This window comes from Chanodichthys erythropterus, chromosome 4 (assembly GCF_024489055.1).
Source record: "Chanodichthys erythropterus isolate Z2021 chromosome 4, ASM2448905v1, whole genome shotgun sequence".
Classification (NCBI taxonomy): Eukaryota; Metazoa; Chordata; class Actinopteri; order Cypriniformes; family Xenocyprididae; genus Chanodichthys; species Chanodichthys erythropterus.
The window spans coordinates 1742275-1759743 of record NC_090224.1 but is presented as its reverse complement, the minus strand read 5'-3'; the positions used below and the strand labels follow the sequence as shown (position 1 = coordinate 1759743).

At 37.6% G+C, this 17469-nt stretch overlaps 1 protein-coding gene across 1 annotated transcript; it reads left to right on the top strand.

Moving 5' to 3' along the window:
• The first annotated feature begins 421 nt into the window (after positions 1–421).
• Positions 422–17373, top strand: hif1ab (hypoxia inducible factor 1 subunit alpha b). Its single transcript, XM_067383598.1, has 15 exons — positions 422–798; positions 7408–7598; positions 9661–9806; positions 9896–9980; positions 10084–10193; positions 10521–10723; positions 11948–12054; positions 12218–12365; positions 12483–12739; positions 12910–13136; positions 13264–13386; positions 13470–13801; positions 14041–14131; positions 14393–14510; positions 16015–17373. The coding sequence occupies exons 1-15, from the start codon at positions 767–769 to the stop codon at positions 16167–16169; spliced, it is 2325 nt and encodes a 774-aa protein (XP_067239699.1). The 5' UTR covers positions 422–766; the 3' UTR covers positions 16170–17373.
• The last annotated feature ends 96 nt before the right edge of the window (positions 17374–17469 follow it).

Below are 17469 nucleotides of genomic sequence, written 5' to 3'. Positions count from 1 at the left end.
TACAGTGTTGTACAGTCAGACAGAATTACCAGGGTGTTGTTGTTAATCAGATGCTAGGGTTATTAGATGGTTAGATTGTTAGAGTAAAGTTGCTGAGTTGTTTCTTGGGTGGCTGGTGTATTTGGGAAAATAATTGTTTTTAGTTACCTAATTATTATTATAATCTCAAAAATAATAATAAAAGATTAGACTCTTTATATTATAACACTAATTAGGCTACTGGTTGTAAACACATCATTCTCTGGACAAGAAAGAAAAAACTTTGAGGGATGGTTGCAGGACAAGCAAAAATAATTTACTCGTCTCTGTGGTCAAATCAATGGTGATGATTACATCACACCGTGGGGGTCGATTGAACTGCTAGCTGGATTGATGTCCCATAGGTTCTGAGGTTCTGAGAAAGAGTTTTTGAGTGCGACACTGCCACCTAAATACATACGGCTGTGCTCGCTCACGTCAGCGCCTCGTGAGCGCGCGGGCCACATAGTAGTAGGAGCTTATGCACTGTTAACTCTTTGTACCGACAAGTAGCTGCACCGACCGGGTGCCAGACAAACGATTTGACCTTCAGCGAACCGGAGGGTTGATCTCTACCGTTCTGACGTTTTTAACACACCACACCAGACTCGAATCGGATCATTTTATCGCGTTTGCTCGATTTCTTTTAGAAACATTTTTATTTGTTAGCAAGAGGCGGCCACGTCCTTGATTTTCTGGCCTCGCGGTTTGGAAAAACCTAACACATACTGAGTGGTTTCACCCAGGAATGGATACTGGAGTTGTCACTGAAAAGAAAAGGTAGGGATTTTAGTTTCTGTTTAAAAGAAAGTGGCTGCTGAGCGGATTTTGCTATGTCTATGTAGTAAACAGACCGAAAGATCTTCATCCCCGTCACACTGAACGTGTCGCCATTTTGTGTTGGATGGCAAACCAAACAATTAAGAGCAAGTTTAAAGCGCTCGTGTCATCTATTTGTCTCTAAATTCCCATTAAATATTATAACAAACAATAAAAAGAGTGATATTTGCTGCTTTGTAACGCAATATTTGGCTTTATATGAGGTAGCAGAGTGTCTGGTGGCTGTCTGTTGAAATAGGCTAAGAAATTAGCGGTATGCTAACTTAAACTTCCACTGATTTATTGCTTCAACAGCTTTAAACAGTTTATACTAGTATATACATATTTCAGTTCCAATGGGAGTGTATAAACAAACTGTTTATAAAGGCATAGACATATTTGAGCGTAAATGTCAAATGAATGCTTATAATAAACACAAAATACATGCTTTCTTTTCCCGTAGTGCAATGATCAGACCACTGTACGTCTATTATACTAGAGGAGAAGGTAAATGGCATAATCTTTGTCTTGGTTCAGTGGATTGTACTCGGTATTCTGGTATTGTGCACTTACATCTCTGAATTTTTTGATGCAGTTTATTTGTGAGATTAAAGAGCCATGTTCTAGTAATATGACTGAACCCTTTTTCACCCCTCAGACCACTTGACCCCACAGGTCACATTAACTCGTTGCTCTTGTTCAGCCAGCTTGTCTGGTGTATTTGTGGATATAGGATTGGAAGCTGGAATTTATCCTTGGATTTTGCTTACTTTGTCTTATTCTTTGTCAGACCTGTCATCAGTGTGGGCTCAAATGAGATGAGATGGAAAGAAATGTTGTTATTGCTAAGACTGGAAAATGTTGCTTGGTTTTTCTGTACTAGTGAATTTACAGGAAGGATAAGTTTGGCATTGTAGTTAAGCTAAGATCCAGTGTGCCACCATTTATATTATGTTATGGTGTCAGTTTGACCCATTTTGATCTTTTTTTTTTTTAGAAGTACTACTGGTTGATGAACCTATGCTGTTTTATTATATATATATATGTGTGTTTTGTGACTTTTTCTCATTTAGGTTCATTAACATGTCTGCAAAGTGTCAACACTTTGATGGAATGTGTGTACAAAATTTCTCATTTTATTTTTAGTTATAACAGTACTCTGTGATAGGCCTCATATAAAGTGAATAATACCTTGTTTTCAGTGGCAATATTTTCCTGACATAAATTTGGTGGGCATCCAAGTTCAAGCAGCTACATGCTCTTCTCTCAAATCTTAATCACTCTCAGCATTGACGTCAATGCAACTTCCTGCCCAGTCTTGTGGCAAGACAGCTGCAAAACCTCTATCGGTTTGAAATGCTAAAATGGGTCCCTCTTATTATATATTCTTGTTTTGGAGTTTTTTTTTTTAATTCTGGGGTCAAAGGGTTGCCTATTGTGTCTTAAAGTCTTGAATGTGATCTATATGAATCCAATTAGACTGGGAATCATGCCATATGACACCTTTTAGACTGCTGTCAATTTTGGTTTCCTGATCAATTGTCAACAAGTTATTTTTAGGAGCTCAAAAGGAGCCTTGTTTTTAGATGGTAAGATTAGGCTGTGACAAATCTTATATCCATAGTGTGAGTAATTTTGAGTCTCTAATATAAAAGTATATCATAATGTAGATTACAGACTGTAATGCTTCTGAAAATTTGCTGAAAAAATGTTTTATTTAAAATGTAAATAGCATGAAGCAGTCTTGCTTTAGTTGTGCAAATGTCAAATGATACTATAAATGGCAACCACTAAAGATTTTTCTACATTTCTGCTTTTGCACACCATATACATACATACTGAGCAGTTAGGGTGTGCAAAACTGTATATATTCCATATCTACTAGTCAGTAATTTGCCTAAATTATTAGTTGACTAAACTGTCTTGTATAATTAGGCTGGTTTTGGCTTCACTTGACCCCAATCAGATGCATTTCTTTTGGGGGAGTTTACATTAAATGCACACTTACAATTAAGTGTATCAGATTGGAACAAAAAAGAAAGCATTTTTAAAAGTTGGACTTTTTAAACTTGTCACAGCATCTTAAAATGCAGTATTTGTGGTAATATGCTCAAACAGCGAGGAAAGCTCATTTAAAAAATGAAATGAAATGCACCACCACTCTAAATATCACTAACATATCTAGATAAGCAGAATAAATCTAGATAAATTAGATGACCTCACTAAGTGACTAGTCGGTGCTGCCAAGTTTTGCTGCCTGTTACTATTCAAAATTGATTAGAAATAGACAGGAATGGTTTCAGGCTTTTTCCTGCATTGAAAATATTTCGGTGGCCTCCAAAATGAATCTTTGCAGTGTGGTTTTGCAGTGTTGAGAGTTGTAGCTAATCACAGACATATCTGTTGAGCACGTAAACTCATTGGCCAATCAGATGTTTAAATTAGTCGGAATTCTCTCCAAATGTCAGAGATTTTGTTCAGTGTGAGTTCCATAACCAACTAAATATAAACACAATGTCAATAAGAGAGTCATTGTACAGCATAGACAGCTTTAATGATTATAATGGAAGTTTTCGTGAGAGTGCAGCTTTGTGTACCTTAAATTGTAATTGACTACTTAAGTGATTATAATGGTAGCGATGTTTGCCAGCTTTCTGTAGGCCTATATAATCTTTTTAATGCCGCTAACTACACATTGCAAAGTTTAGGGATTGACAACTGTATGTGCGATTGAATCCAATTGACAGTGATAACCATAGCAATGGACAGAACAAACAATCAGATGATCTGTGCAGTCTTGGAGTGTAAAAGCACAGTGAGGCCTTGTCCACATATACATGTATTTTTATAAATGGAGTTTTTCCTCCTTCGTTAAAAAAAAAAAAAAAAAAAATGCGTCCACATGAAAACACAAAAACACGCCATGAAGCGCTGCTAAGAACATGCCAAACCAACAGGTGGCGATATAACACTAACAGTAAAGCCATGTTGGCCAGTCAGAACCCTGAAAAAAAGGTTATTGCCAGTTCCGACGTCATAAGCCAAAATGTCCGGTTCACCGTCTACACAACAACACTGCAACCGGAGTTTCAAAAATTCTTCACCCTGGCAGGAGATTTAAAAAAAACGGTTTGATTTCAGTGACCCGAATACGATTTGCCTGTGGACGGACGGCCAAACCGCATAGAAAAAGCTGCGGTTTTTAAAATACCCATGCTCGTGTAAACAGAGCCTCATAGACCTGCCACTTTTTCTATGTTGTAACTTTTCAAATCATTTACTCAGTTACTTTTACATTTTTTGGCAAATGAACCAAGAGAATACAGCAAATTAAATTTGCATCAACAGATGCATTATCAGAACATGACATAAGGTTATCAGTTTGCTTTATTTGCCATCTTGTCATAATTGAGAAACTCATTTCAAAGGAAGCTCGTTTTGAAACCATATAATGCAACCTCATACTTACGCATAACCTCTTTGACAATGGGGTCTTCCAGCTACCCAGAAATCAGTCAGAAATGTAGACATATATTATTAAGCAGTCCATATATGGAGCTTACATAAGACAACAATGTACTGCGCACAGACACAAACAGGCTGAAAATTGTAATGAAATGCGCATATGAACATCCCCTGTGCACAAGGGTTTTCCTCCATTTCTGGCCAGATGATTTCCGTTTTACTTGAGAGAATGCTTTGATAGGGAGGACGGGAGCAGTTAGGACGCCTTCTGTCTGAAGATGCTGTTTTTTCCTGCTAGGGCACTAGGCCGTCTTAACGGTTTCCCTTCCTTTTGTCTTGCATGGCTTTGACAGTTGACACAATGCCTGCGCATTGTTTTTCATTGCTGCTTTGACCTTGGAGCTCTTATGGGGAATATGTAGATTTGCTGCCAGTTGCACGGAGACCTCACTGATCATTTAAATTCGAAAAGTTAATGGAATCTACATCACTTCATGCATTTATTGTGGGTTGACAGCAGTCAATTAGAATCACTATTTGCTTGTCTTCAGTTAGTCAGAAGCCATTTTTGCAAATTCAGAACAATTAATTTTAATTCGGTACTTAAAATACTTAGACGTGTTCAATAAAAAAGACAAACTACCGTTAATTGCAGTAAATATAGGGTTCTTTTCTGCACAGGTCCCGCTAGAGGGACCAAGGCCCACCCATAAGAGTCACACAAAATCCTTTGGAAAACAGGATTATATGATAGTGTTCTCCAAATAAATATCTAATTATTAAAATACCTAAAAGACATGCTTGTAAAAAGTTTTCTTCAGGCAGTTCAAGGTGCAATAGGTACACTTGCATGTGTGCACAAGATCAGGATTTTTCCACCTCATTTTGAACCAGGAAAAACCCTTCAGCTTAATCCAAATATTTTAATATGAAAGTGACAGGATCAGGATATTTTTACTTTTGCTTTTATTACTTTTATATTCTCTCAAGCAAATAAATCATGTAAAAAAATAAAAATGAGTGGTGCAACTTATCACAAAACTCACGGTTCAGATCATATTACTGTTTTTGAGTCACGGATCAGGTTATTTCTTTGGATCGGCAAAAACTAATTAAAAGGGGGTGGGTATATCTTTGCTTTTTTATTACTTAAAGGGATAGCTCATCCAAAAATGAAAAATTTTGTCATTTACTTACCAAGTTGTTTCTTTCTCCTGTTGTACACAAAAGAAGATATTTTAAAGAATGTTGGTAACCAGACAGTTGATGGGAGACATTGACTTTAATATTTGTTTCCCTACTATGGAAGTCACTGGCTACCGTCAACTGTTTGATTACCAACATTTTTTAAAATATCTTTTTTTTGTGTGTTCAACAGATGAAAGAAATTCATACAGGTTTGGAACAACTTGAGGGTAAGTGATGACAATTAAAATTTTTCGGTAAACTATCTAGTGTTCAGACTAGGGATATGCTCAGCAACTAATATCATTAACGTTTAAATTAGGGCTGACCGATATATCGCATGCGATTGTCACGCACATTTCGTCAGTAAAGCCGGTTCCCTGATTACCGTGAAATCGCCATCACCTGCTTTCAAATGGAACGGCATTTAATAGACAGAGCCGTAGATCACTGACAAGCCACGCAACATCGCGTTCATTACCGAAGGCGGTTTATCTGCGATATGAACGCGATATTGCGTGGCTTGTCAGTTTAAATGTAAATTTTGCAGTCGACTAGTCTAAACCTCTGCACCCCCTATGCAGTCCATTTTAAATAGACTACAATGAACCGTCAAATGCCATACTGAATGCTGCTTAAATAGGTCAGATACATGCGATGTGCTTGCCTTGCATTAAGATCATTGTATATTAGACTTAAGTGTTCACTTAAGGAACATTATCCATTATAAACATATTTATTCAAATAAACTAAATCAGTAGGCAGCATAGGACCAATAAGTTAACCCTAATAACCTATTATAAACAGGTTTTCTCAAATAAAAGTTAGTTCACATAGGTCAGCACATTAAGGTGTTGTTGGTTGTTACAACGGCAATCACTGTAACCCGCCGCAAGTGATGAGAAATTGAATCCATGCAAAATCTGAGGTAAAATTAAATGTTTTTGTTTTCTGCTCTAGATATACACTTTTCAAAATAAAATAATATATTAATTTTAAAATGACAGTAAATTAATAAAGTTAAACATTAAATGTACAAAAAAAAACAAAAAACGATGATACACCCCCACCCCCCAACTGCTAACAATGCATTATGAAATTTCATGTTGTTGCAATAGAGTTGTCCAATGCAACATTATTGCTCAGATACTTCTGGTCTAATTAAACAGAAGAACACCATTGACTCACTGTACTCAATATCTGCTGTTATTGCAATTTCAAATATCGGCCAAATCCTTAAGAATTGTTAACAAATCCAGCTTTTGTTAACAATGGACAACTTTCTACAATGGTACATTGTAAATGAACACCTGAGGGTATTGGTGTGTAAGGGGACTTTTGTTAAAAGATGTGCATTACATTGTTGCTCTTTGTTCCTCATAGTTTTGATTGATTTTTGGTGCCCTCAATTCTTGCATTTAACTGAAACACTTGTTAAATGTGTGGGAGTCTGTCTTGGAGGTCCCAAGGGTAATAGATATGCTTCTTTAGAACTCATGATGAGACTCATTTTAGCAGAAAGCATGGTGACCTGTTTATTGGGAAATAGGTTATTTTCTGGAACAGATTATTGTCCTGATCCTGACCTTGCTTGTTTGTTTGTAAGACCATGTGTGTTATGGCTTGTTTGTGTGTAAAAGTTTATTGCTTGTAGTGCATTGAAAAGTTTATGTTGAGAAATCTGAAAACTGTCTGACACTGTTGGCTGAGCTCCAAAGGCTGTAACTGTCGTTCACACTGTCCACACCCCTTTCACCAGCTAGTCACATTGAGACTATCTTTTGGTCCTTTGACGTTAACACCATGCAAATGAGAGATTAAAAAAAAATTAGACCTTGCTACTGTCCTCAAGCACTAGTGCAAGTTGTCTCTTATCACGGAGCCAGACTAATGATGCAATCTCCTCCCTTATATTTCCAGGGTGAGCTCGGAGCGCAGGAAGGAGAAGTCCAGGGATGCAGCGCGATCTCGCAGGGGAAAGGAGTCCGAGGTGTTCTACGAGTTAGCTCACCAGCTTCCCCTGCCACACAATGTCACTTCCCACCTGGACAAAGCCTCCATCATGAGGCTGACCATCAGCTATCTGCGCATGAGGAAGCTGCTCAGCTCTGGTCAGTTTGATGATATGAAGATTTGTATCGTATAATTACATTAAAGTTACACCACATGCAAAACTGATTCAAAACCTTGTCACCAGTAGTTAGAGATACTGTAAACATGAAGCACGGAGAGAAATAAGTACGATCGGTCACTGGGGCAGTCCTCAGAGGGTGCATATTAGTACTAATTTGTACCTTTTTTAGATACTGTGTACTAGGGCTGCATCTACATTAAGCCAAAATCATGATTATTATGAAACCACAAAGACTTGCTACGTAATTAAATATATACGTTGCATGTTTCGGAGTGAAGCATGGTACCGTGTTCCTTTGCACGCAAGAAGTTCATCATCTGGTGTTTTCAGTGTCTGTGTTCACAGTAAATGCTACTCTACATGAACTCATTTCTGCTTCAGCTCTGAGTTTGGGTCAGGTGTAATGTGTATTTAGGAGCACATTTTCCCAAACTTGTAATGAGAAGCACTTAAAACCGGCTGTTGTCAACTGAAGAGAAGCTTTAGGTCTCCCTGTGGTTTTCCACCAAAATAAAAGCTTTTGAAGAAATTAAGACCAGCCATTAATATTAGTATTGTAATTTTACAGTTGTACTGAAAAAAGTTATTATTATTATTATTATTATTATTACTACTACTACTACTTCTACTATTAACTTTATTATTATTTAAATGCTTAAATATTTTATATTACAATAGTAGTATTTCTTATTTTGTCTAATGTTCTAGTAGTAGTAGTAGTAGTAGTAATTGTTACCAAATTTTGTTTGTTCAGCCCAACAAACAAGCACCTTTTGCTATTTCATTTTCCCCCCACAGATTGTGCGGCCCTACTATGTGCCTTATATACCATTATAGCATGCCTATTATTACCAGTATGCACCCTTTAGATTCTGTGTAACTTATTTACCCCTCAAGGACTCATATTAATGCTAGGTACTATAATGCCCCCTTTAGGTATTAACATGAACCTTATCTTCCCCTCAAGGGTGCATTAAAGTACTGGTATGTACCTTATATGTACTAATATGTAGGGCTGGGCGACATGGCAAAACAAAATAAAGAATTTGTATTCCTCAGAACAATTGACCGATTCACAATTTCTTTTTTTTTCTTTCTTTTTTTTTTTACATGATTCAAGTATCATTCTCTTTATTAACAATCTTCTAGTTAAATGTTCTATTCCAAGTGCACCACACCTGAAGTGATCAACATGGTGTAAATAAATGACCTATTAGTTAAATATTTTTCCAGAAAATATGCATGAAATAAGGCAAATATTGTACTAACTTATCTTAATCATATTCTATATACTTGAAAATAATATAAAATAAATTCTAAATATTTCTTAGCCAAAAAGTTATAGCAATAAATAACACCAGTAATAGTAAATTATTATTAACAGCAAATGCTTTGTAAAAACAGAAAATAACAGCACCTTTCAGCCTGTCACCATCATGCAAACATGAAACATGCAATTCGTAGTTCTTTACAGGTTTTTGCATTCCATTGTGCTGTTTTTCCTATTGTTTTTATGTTTTGGCAGACGTCTTTTACAGTGTCTCATCCATGAAACGGCATTCTAAACATGTGAAGCTCAAGTTAAAAAAGTCTCCCGTCTAAAAAAAAAAAAAAAATTTTTTCCACTGCCCATGTTTTTTTTTTGTTTTTGTTTTTCCAACACAATAACACATTTCTGAGTGAACAACCACTTAAGACTAGCAACGTGTTCAATGTCACACGAGAACGGATAATCAAGAACGCCATCATGTGGTCGGATCATTTTCTTGTCTTAACTGTTATAATTGCTGAATTATCAACGTGTCTAATTGTAAAGTTTGCCAACATTTTTATTCAAAACCACAATTTAAAAATAATAAAACCATGGCAAAACATTACATTAAAATTAATTGAAAACATCGGGAAAATGGCCTAGCCCTTTGTACTGGCCTAGTGACAAGCTGCTATAACTCTAAAGGTATTTTCTGAAAGCGTGGATAAGGCATAATGTGCCACTAGGACTTTACATTTGTTAAGATTGCTGTTGTTTGACTGTGCAGATGACACCGACAAAGAGAATGAGGTGGAGAGTCAGTTGAATGGCTTTTATCTGAAGGCCCTGGAGGGTTTCCTCATGGTCCTGTCTGAGGATGGAGACATGGTTTATCTCTCTGAGAATGTCAGCAAGAGCATGGGCCTCACACAGGTAGACAGATGTATACATTTTATTCTCTGCTGTTTAGATTTAAAGCTTATTATGGTGTAGCTAACTATCTCTGCACTCTTTTCTCTCAGTTTGATCTGACTGGTCACAGCGTCTTTGAATTCTCACACCCATGTGACCATGAGGAGTTGAGAGAGATGCTGGTCCATAGGACAGGTGAGTCACGCATGATACATTGCTATATTTTTTTTTTTCTGCACATAAATGCATCAGCAATTAATAACAAATGCATTAACTGATTTTTTTTGTCCATGTTTAGTATCCAAAAAGACCAAGGAACAAAACACAGAGCGCAGCTTCTTCCTTCGTATGAAGTGCACACTCACTAGTAGAGGACGCACTGTCAATATCAAGTCTGCTACTTGGAAGGTGAGATGTCTGAATTGCTATTTCTTAGACTGTCACTTATCTTTTGGTATCCACACAGCTTATATGTGGGTTTCCCCTTAACTTTACCTTTTCCTGGTACATTTTTAGTTTTTTTTAAGAAGATAACATACATGTATTTCCTTGACTTGATTTTAAATGGTTCATTAATTTTGGTGACATTGCAAGTGTACACAAAATTTAACAAGGAAAAAGAAAGGAAACTAGCTTTAGTTGTGCATAAAGCACCATTTTAGTGATTTTTTTTATATATGTCTGACTTGATATAAATAGACTGAGATAGTTTTGCCCTTCTCTCTCCTGCTACAGGTTCTTCACTGCGCTGGTCATGTCCGTGTGCAGGAGCGCAGCGAGGGTTCGGGAGACTCTGGCTTTAAAGAGCCCCCTCTGACCTACCTTGTGCTCATCTGTGACCCCATTCCTCATCCTTCAAACATTGAGGTTCCTCTTGACAGCAAGACCTTCCTTAGCCGTCACACTCTGGACATGAAGTTCTCGTACTGTGATGAAAGGTTAGCAGAGAGATGTAATTCTCTCATATACACAAAACGACTAACAGATTTCTTCCAGATTAGATGGTAGACTGTTTGGCACACATTGTCTTTTCTTTCTTCCCTTTGTTTCAGTGTAAATGGTTTGGCCTTTCCCACTTCATTTCCCCATTTCACATTTGTTTTTTCTTCTTGTGTTTTGGTTTACCATGATGAATGGTTTCAATTTTTTTGAATAAAATCAATGCTGCAGAACTGGTCTAGCATGCCAAAGAACAAAAGCCTGCATTCTGGACTTTTGATGAATGTTATTAATGCCACCTAGTGGCAGAAGCCAGTGGTGTTTTTTAAGTCTCTGCTATCCATGAAGCTGTTACAGGTTCTCAGATTTGGAGTAGTCAGAAATGTAGAACTGTCTTTTTTTTTTTCTATTATTCTTAACTAAAACTATTAACAGACCATTAAGTTAAAGGGTTAGTTCACCCAAAAATGTATGAATTATGTCATTTATTACTCACCCTCATGTCGTTCTACACCCGTAAGATGGCTCAGTGAGGCCTCTATTGCCAGCAATGTCACCGAACTTCTCAAGATCCAGAAAGGTACTCAAAACATATTTAAAACAGTTCATGTGAGTTTAGTGGTTCTACCTTAATATTATAAAGAGATGAGAATACTTTTTGCGTGCCAAAAAAAACATAACGACTTTTCAACAATATCTAGTGATGGCCGATTTCAAAACACTGCTTCATTAAGCTTCAAAGCTTTATGAATCTTTTGTTTTGATTCAGTTGTTCAGAGCGCCAAAGTCACGTGATTTCAGCAGTTTGATATGTGATCGAATCACTGATTTGAAACAAAAGATTCGCAAAGCTTCAAAGCAGTGTTATGAAATCGGCCATCACTAGATATTGTCGAAAAGTTATTTTTTGGCACACAAGTATTCTCGTCGCTTTATAAAAGGTAGTAGGTCCTGTTTTAAATATGATTTGAGTACCTTTCTGCATCTTGAGAGGATTGGTGACATTGCTGGCAATAGAGGCCTCACTGAGCCTTCGGATTTTATCAAAAATATATTTATTTGTGTTCCGAAGATGAACGAAGGGCTTACAGATGCAGAACGACATGAGGATGGGTAATAAATGACATTTTTTATTTTTGTGTGAACTAACCCTTTAAATAAATGTTTCAGCATGTAGCTACTAAATGCACACTCATTCCTCTCATTCTCACTCTGTCCCAAAGGATCACTGAGCTGATGGGATATGAGCCAGATGATCTGCTGAACAGGTCTGTGTACGAATACTATCATGCCCTGGATTCAGATCACCTCACCAAGACACATCACAACCGTAAGTATCTGGATTTAGATAATCATTGGGCGTGGTTTACTAATTTAGTACAGGTGTCAGTGTCTACCTGATCATGATATAGAGGTTTTACTTCAACATACAAAACTGCTACAAATCATGGCTTGTTGGAATACTTCTAATTGGAGAATGTTATTGTTCCCAGTGTTTGCAAAGGGCCAGGCTACCACAGGCCAGTACCGCATGATGGCTAAGAAAGGTGGTTTTGTGTGGGTGGAGACTCAGGCCACCGTTATCTACAATCCCAAGAATTCACAGCCACAGTGCATTGTGTGCGTCAACTACGTTCTCAGGTACGGATCTGAATGTTTGTGAAAAGTTCTCTGGTGTATTTAGTTTGTATGTGTGTAAATATAATCACGAATGCACCTGTGATCAAATTTGTAATTTAACTGTTCTGTCCTATCCAGTGGCATTATGGAGGGGGACATTGTCCTGTCCCTGCAGCAGACCATGACAGAGCCCAAGGCTGTTGAGAAAGAGAGCCATAAAGTCGAAGATGATGTCTCTGAGGTGGACATGCTCAAACTCTTCAAGCCAGAAAACCTGAAGTGTCCCATGGAGTGCTCTGACCTTTATGAGCAGCTGAAAGAGGAACCTGAGGCCCTCACTGTGTTGGCGCCTGCAGCAGGAGACACCATCATCTCTCTGGACTTCAACAACTCAGGTGGATTTCTGGCGGACGGTTACATTTTTACATTTTTCAACTTGCAACAAACTGAAGTAATCTGCTGTCAATGAGAGCTGGTGGTCTGAGTCAACAAAGAAATTAATTCATAAATATACAAATATTTAGTGTGCTGCCAATAACAATTAACCATATTAATTTTTCTCCAGACTCTGACATGCAGCTGGTGAAGGATGTGCCCGTCTACAATGATGTCATGCTGCCCTCCAGCAGTGAGAAGCTGCCCATCAGTCTGTCTGCTCTGACAACCAGTGACCCCACCCCAGCTCTGTCCAAACTTGAGACCGGAGCGGAAGACTTCCCTTTCAGCTCTGCCTCTGATCATGTTCCAGACTCCGCAAACACACCCTCCACATCTGGACTCGGCTCCTCAGGGGTAAAGACAAATTAAATGCTTGCTTTTTTTTAAAGCCGGTATTGTAGTTCATTCTAAAAATGAATGCCTCTTTTTAATGGCTAATGAGATCCTGTGTCTGACTTTTTTTTTTTTTTTTGGTTCTTAGCCTAACAGCCCCATGGATTACTGTTTCCAAGTGGACTCAGACATCAGTTCTGAATTCAAACTGGACCTGGTTGAAAAACTTTTTGCTATTGATACCGAAGCAAAGACCCCCTTTACCAACCAGGTAACCCTTTATCTGCCATATATCTCTTCTGGTCGTTTATGCATTTGCATAAACTTTAGAACATGTATTTCTGTGACCTCTAGGGTATAGAGGATCTCGACCTAGAGATGCTGGCTCCATACATCCCAATGGATGATGACTTCCAGCTTCGCACCCCCTCTCCACTGGATCCGCTCCCCTCCAGCTCTCTCTCTGTTTCTGCCATGAGCTCCCTGTTCCAGCCCTTACCCTCCCCTGGATCTCCAGCCTCTTCCTCCAGCAGCTCAGTGAAGAAGGAGCCATCGTCACGGGCCCCTTCGCCCTTGCATCTTCTGCAGGAGGTGTGCAGTGCTCCTGTCTCACCCTTCAGTGGCAGTCGGGACACTTCCCCCACTCGATCCCCCACCCCACAGAGCAGCAATCAGCTCAATAACAGGTAAAGCTCTCAATTGGCACAACTTCCTGCTGACATCATCAATAATACATTCAATGTCATTCAGATCAATTTGCACAGAGATTGGATAGCTGATCCATATTAAACTGTAGAAAAGTAGATTGGTTGTTGAGCCAAAACAGTTTTGTCATGAGCATAAGAGCGTTGATTTGGAATTCCTTTTAGATGACATTACTTTATCTGATTTATCTGATCTTCTGTTTGTTGCTCTAATTTCCCAGAGAGCTGTCTCCAAAGATGTTAGCCATCCAGAATATCCAACGTAAGAGAAAGCTGGAGGAAGTGACATCACTTTCTGAGGCTGTTGGACTGGTCAGTATGATTTTGGATTTTATACAAAGATTTTATGTAAAGATGCATATATAAAAGTATACTTTATTTTGTTAAATATTTTTTTTAATGTTAATATTTTATGTTCAATTGTTTTATGCACTATTCATTTTTTTTTTTTTTTTTTTTTTTTTTGGTGTACATTTGTAACTTAGGGAATCATGGCTGATAAATATGTGATCTTTTTGAGATCTGTTTTCCATGTAACACCAATGCTAATGGCCACTTTACTATTTCCTGCAGAGTGCTTTGCTTCAGAGTGTGGACAGTGCTATAGAGCCTGGAAAAAGGGCAAAGGTTTTAGAAGTTAAAGGATCGAGTGTGCTCGGGGGAAACAGAACCATTCTTATACTGCCCTCTGGTGAGTGACAAGACCATCACTGTACCATGTATTTTATGATTTTTAAAGTCGGCATGAAACAAGTGCACATGCAGTAAAAAAAAAAATGATGCATAGATAAATAATTTGTAATAAACACTGCAACATTCTGTTAATTTTGATTTCATGGTGACTGTTAATACACTTAAATCAAAGCTAATACTATTTCAGTATGTATATACTGGAATGATTCTGGATTGATTCTGTGAATTTCGTATGCTTTCCATTCTCTCTCAAATCGATTCTGAGCTTAGTTTTTAACAGCAGATAGCACTGTGTGCTTTAGAAACAAGGCATACTCTGCTTGCTTCCAATTCCTCGCACACACCATTTGAATCTTTTATAAAATAATCATTCATAAAGTTTGAAAAGGTTGAACCGAATTACTAGGGGGTTTGCAGTGGGCTGTTTACATTAAAGGGGTCCTATAATGCTCCTTTTACAGGATGTAATATAAGCATCTGGTGTCCCCAGAATGTGTCTGTTTCAGCTCAAAATACCTCATAGATCATTTTTTATTATAGCTTGTCAAATTTGCTTCTATTTGGGTGTGAGCAAAAACACGCCATTTTTGTGTGTGTCCCTTTAAACGCAAATAAGCTGCTTTCTAGAAGAAGGGGGAGCTTTAACAGCTCGTGCTTTGGTTGCTCAACAACAACAACAAAGCTGGACAATGTCACGCAGCATGTTCAACTTTGTTGCATGTTCTCAGGTAGATTTTAGGGTTAGTGATATCACTAACCCAGGAGGAAGCTCATTGTAGTCCTTAAACAGCAATTTCTTTAAAAGAAAATCTCACTTTGCATTAAACTTTGAGCGTTGTCACTTTGCAGATGTTGTTTATACTATAACAGCAGCATTACACACTAACTAAAGTTAAAAAAGTGAAATCCTAATCAACCACCCGTTGAATCTTGCATCATAAAAGCATCCTGAGGTGCAAGTACTTTCTTTGACTCAGCCGAATGCACAAGCGCTCTTCTTCGTGAGCATTTGATTGTGCGATTTTAAAACTAGCCTAGAGCGCCATCTGCTGTTAAAAAGCCCTAGTATATACAGTTGTAAGTAAATCAGTTTCTATAATTTTCCAGTGATCTTCTCTTTTATTCTCACTGTCTTAAAATGGTTAATTGTATAAATGATTAAGTGTCTAAATGGTTAATTGCCTAATGTAATTATTTAATTGTCAGTAAAAGACAGAATGTGTGTGGACCAGAATTTTTTTCAATTGACCAGGCACTTTTTCTTTTTTTTAAATCCGAATCGATTAAGTTTTCAAAAGTACATTAAAATGCACTTTATACATGTAGTGACTTGAATACACTTCTATGACGAACATTACATTTTCTGAATCATTGTAAAAAAAATTGTGTGGAGCTTAAAGTAAAAATGTATATGTTGTTATACTGGGACATTGTAAAGAAGGGGCGAAAATTTTTCTAAGTTGTCAGTAAATGTTTATATTCTTTCCCCTCTGACTCTGTAGATGTGGCCAGTCGTCTGTTATGCAGTTCTTTAGAGGGCAGCGGCGGGCTGCCTCAGCTAACACGTTACGACTGCGAAGTCAACGCTCCCGTGCAGGACCGCCATCATCTGCTCCAGGGAGAGGAGCTCCTGCGTGCTCTGGACCAAGTCAACTGAACTCCGCTGTGTTTAGCGATTCTGGACATTGCATCCCCCTCTCTCGCCCCTTGACCCCCACGATCCCTGAAATCTGCCTCCACTTGTCTCCTATTATTCCATGCCCTAATATTCTCTATAAACCCCCAGTGTTTTAAAAATGTAATAATGACCTGCACCTTCTATTGATCCCGTAAGTGATAAAAAGAGGAGCCTAGAAGGGAGTCCATCCATGCCAGTGTGTAGAGGGCCTGAAGACAGAGGAGCGTTATGTAACTTAACAGTGGCATCAACCAGACAAGAGTTAAGAGCCTTAATGCGAAATACACACTTCCTCTGGATTCCCTAAAATCCTCCCGTAGTGTTTTATCCCCCCCAAAGTGTGTGTATTGTAGCTACAGTCGCACAATAATCTATTTTCTTAAGACAGAATACCAGCAGTCCATGCAATATACAAAACCATTTTTACGAATATGTACTTTTAATGAAAGATTGAACAATTTATTTTTTTTCTCTTCTCTCGGTTTTGTTGTGTAGCGGTTATGTAAGAGCTCTGTGTGTGCACTCATAGGCTCAATGGTTAAATGCTGTTGGATGTTTGTGAGTGTTGCTTTTCATTGCGTTGATATTTGCTTGCATCACTTTCAGTTTTCTCTTGAACAGCACGAACATGAATTGTAAAAGCCATTGAAAGTAATGGAGAATGTGCAAAAAAGGGAATTCTAAATCATGTTATGATGTTCTCATGAGGGTTTTTGTCTCAAAGAGGTTAAACAGATTTATAGTTTAATTATGCAATAGATTTTTATATTTTTAGTGGTCATTTTGTTTGTTTATTTCTCTATGTGGTAGATGCTTACGGTAATTCATGCTTGTACGAAGTCATAGCTGGTAACCATTTTTCTGCTTCAGGAGCGATTTTAATCACGCAAAGCTGATGTATCATTTATCCCAGTTTTACAAGTATTTATAATGGCATTAGAACATAAATGCTTAGTTTTAAGTAAGACAATATTTGTTTTCTTTATGCTTTCAGATGAATGTCCTGCAAGTATTTTATGACCTTTTATCTTGTTTTTCAGTAGGAAAGACATTTTCTTTTTGTTATTGTAATCTTCTGTTCATTTATCTCTGCAGTCTCCAGTCTTCTCCTTTATTCTCTTAACACTAAATGTATTGTTTATTGCAAAAATCAGTAAAAGACAATTGTGGACCAGAATTTTGTGCCGTAGGCTTCAATTGACATGACACTTTATTTATATATATATATATATATATATATATATATATATATATATACATTTTTGTTTTGTTTTTTCCA

What these genes read in the sequence shown, in the direction of transcription:
- hif1ab (XM_067383598.1), top strand. Translation starts at nt 767, where the DNA reads ATGGATACTGGAGTTGTCACTGAAAAGAAAAG. An exon ending in CTGGACTCGGCTCCTCAGGG is followed by an intron (nt 13,137 to 13,263) that starts GTAAAGACAAAT and finishes TTTGGTTCTTAG; the next exon opens with CCTAACAGCCCCATGGATTA. An exon ending in CATTCTTATACTGCCCTCTG is followed by an intron (nt 14,511 to 16,014) that starts GTGAGTGACAAG and finishes CTGACTCTGTAG; the next exon opens with ATGTGGCCAGTCGTCTGTTA.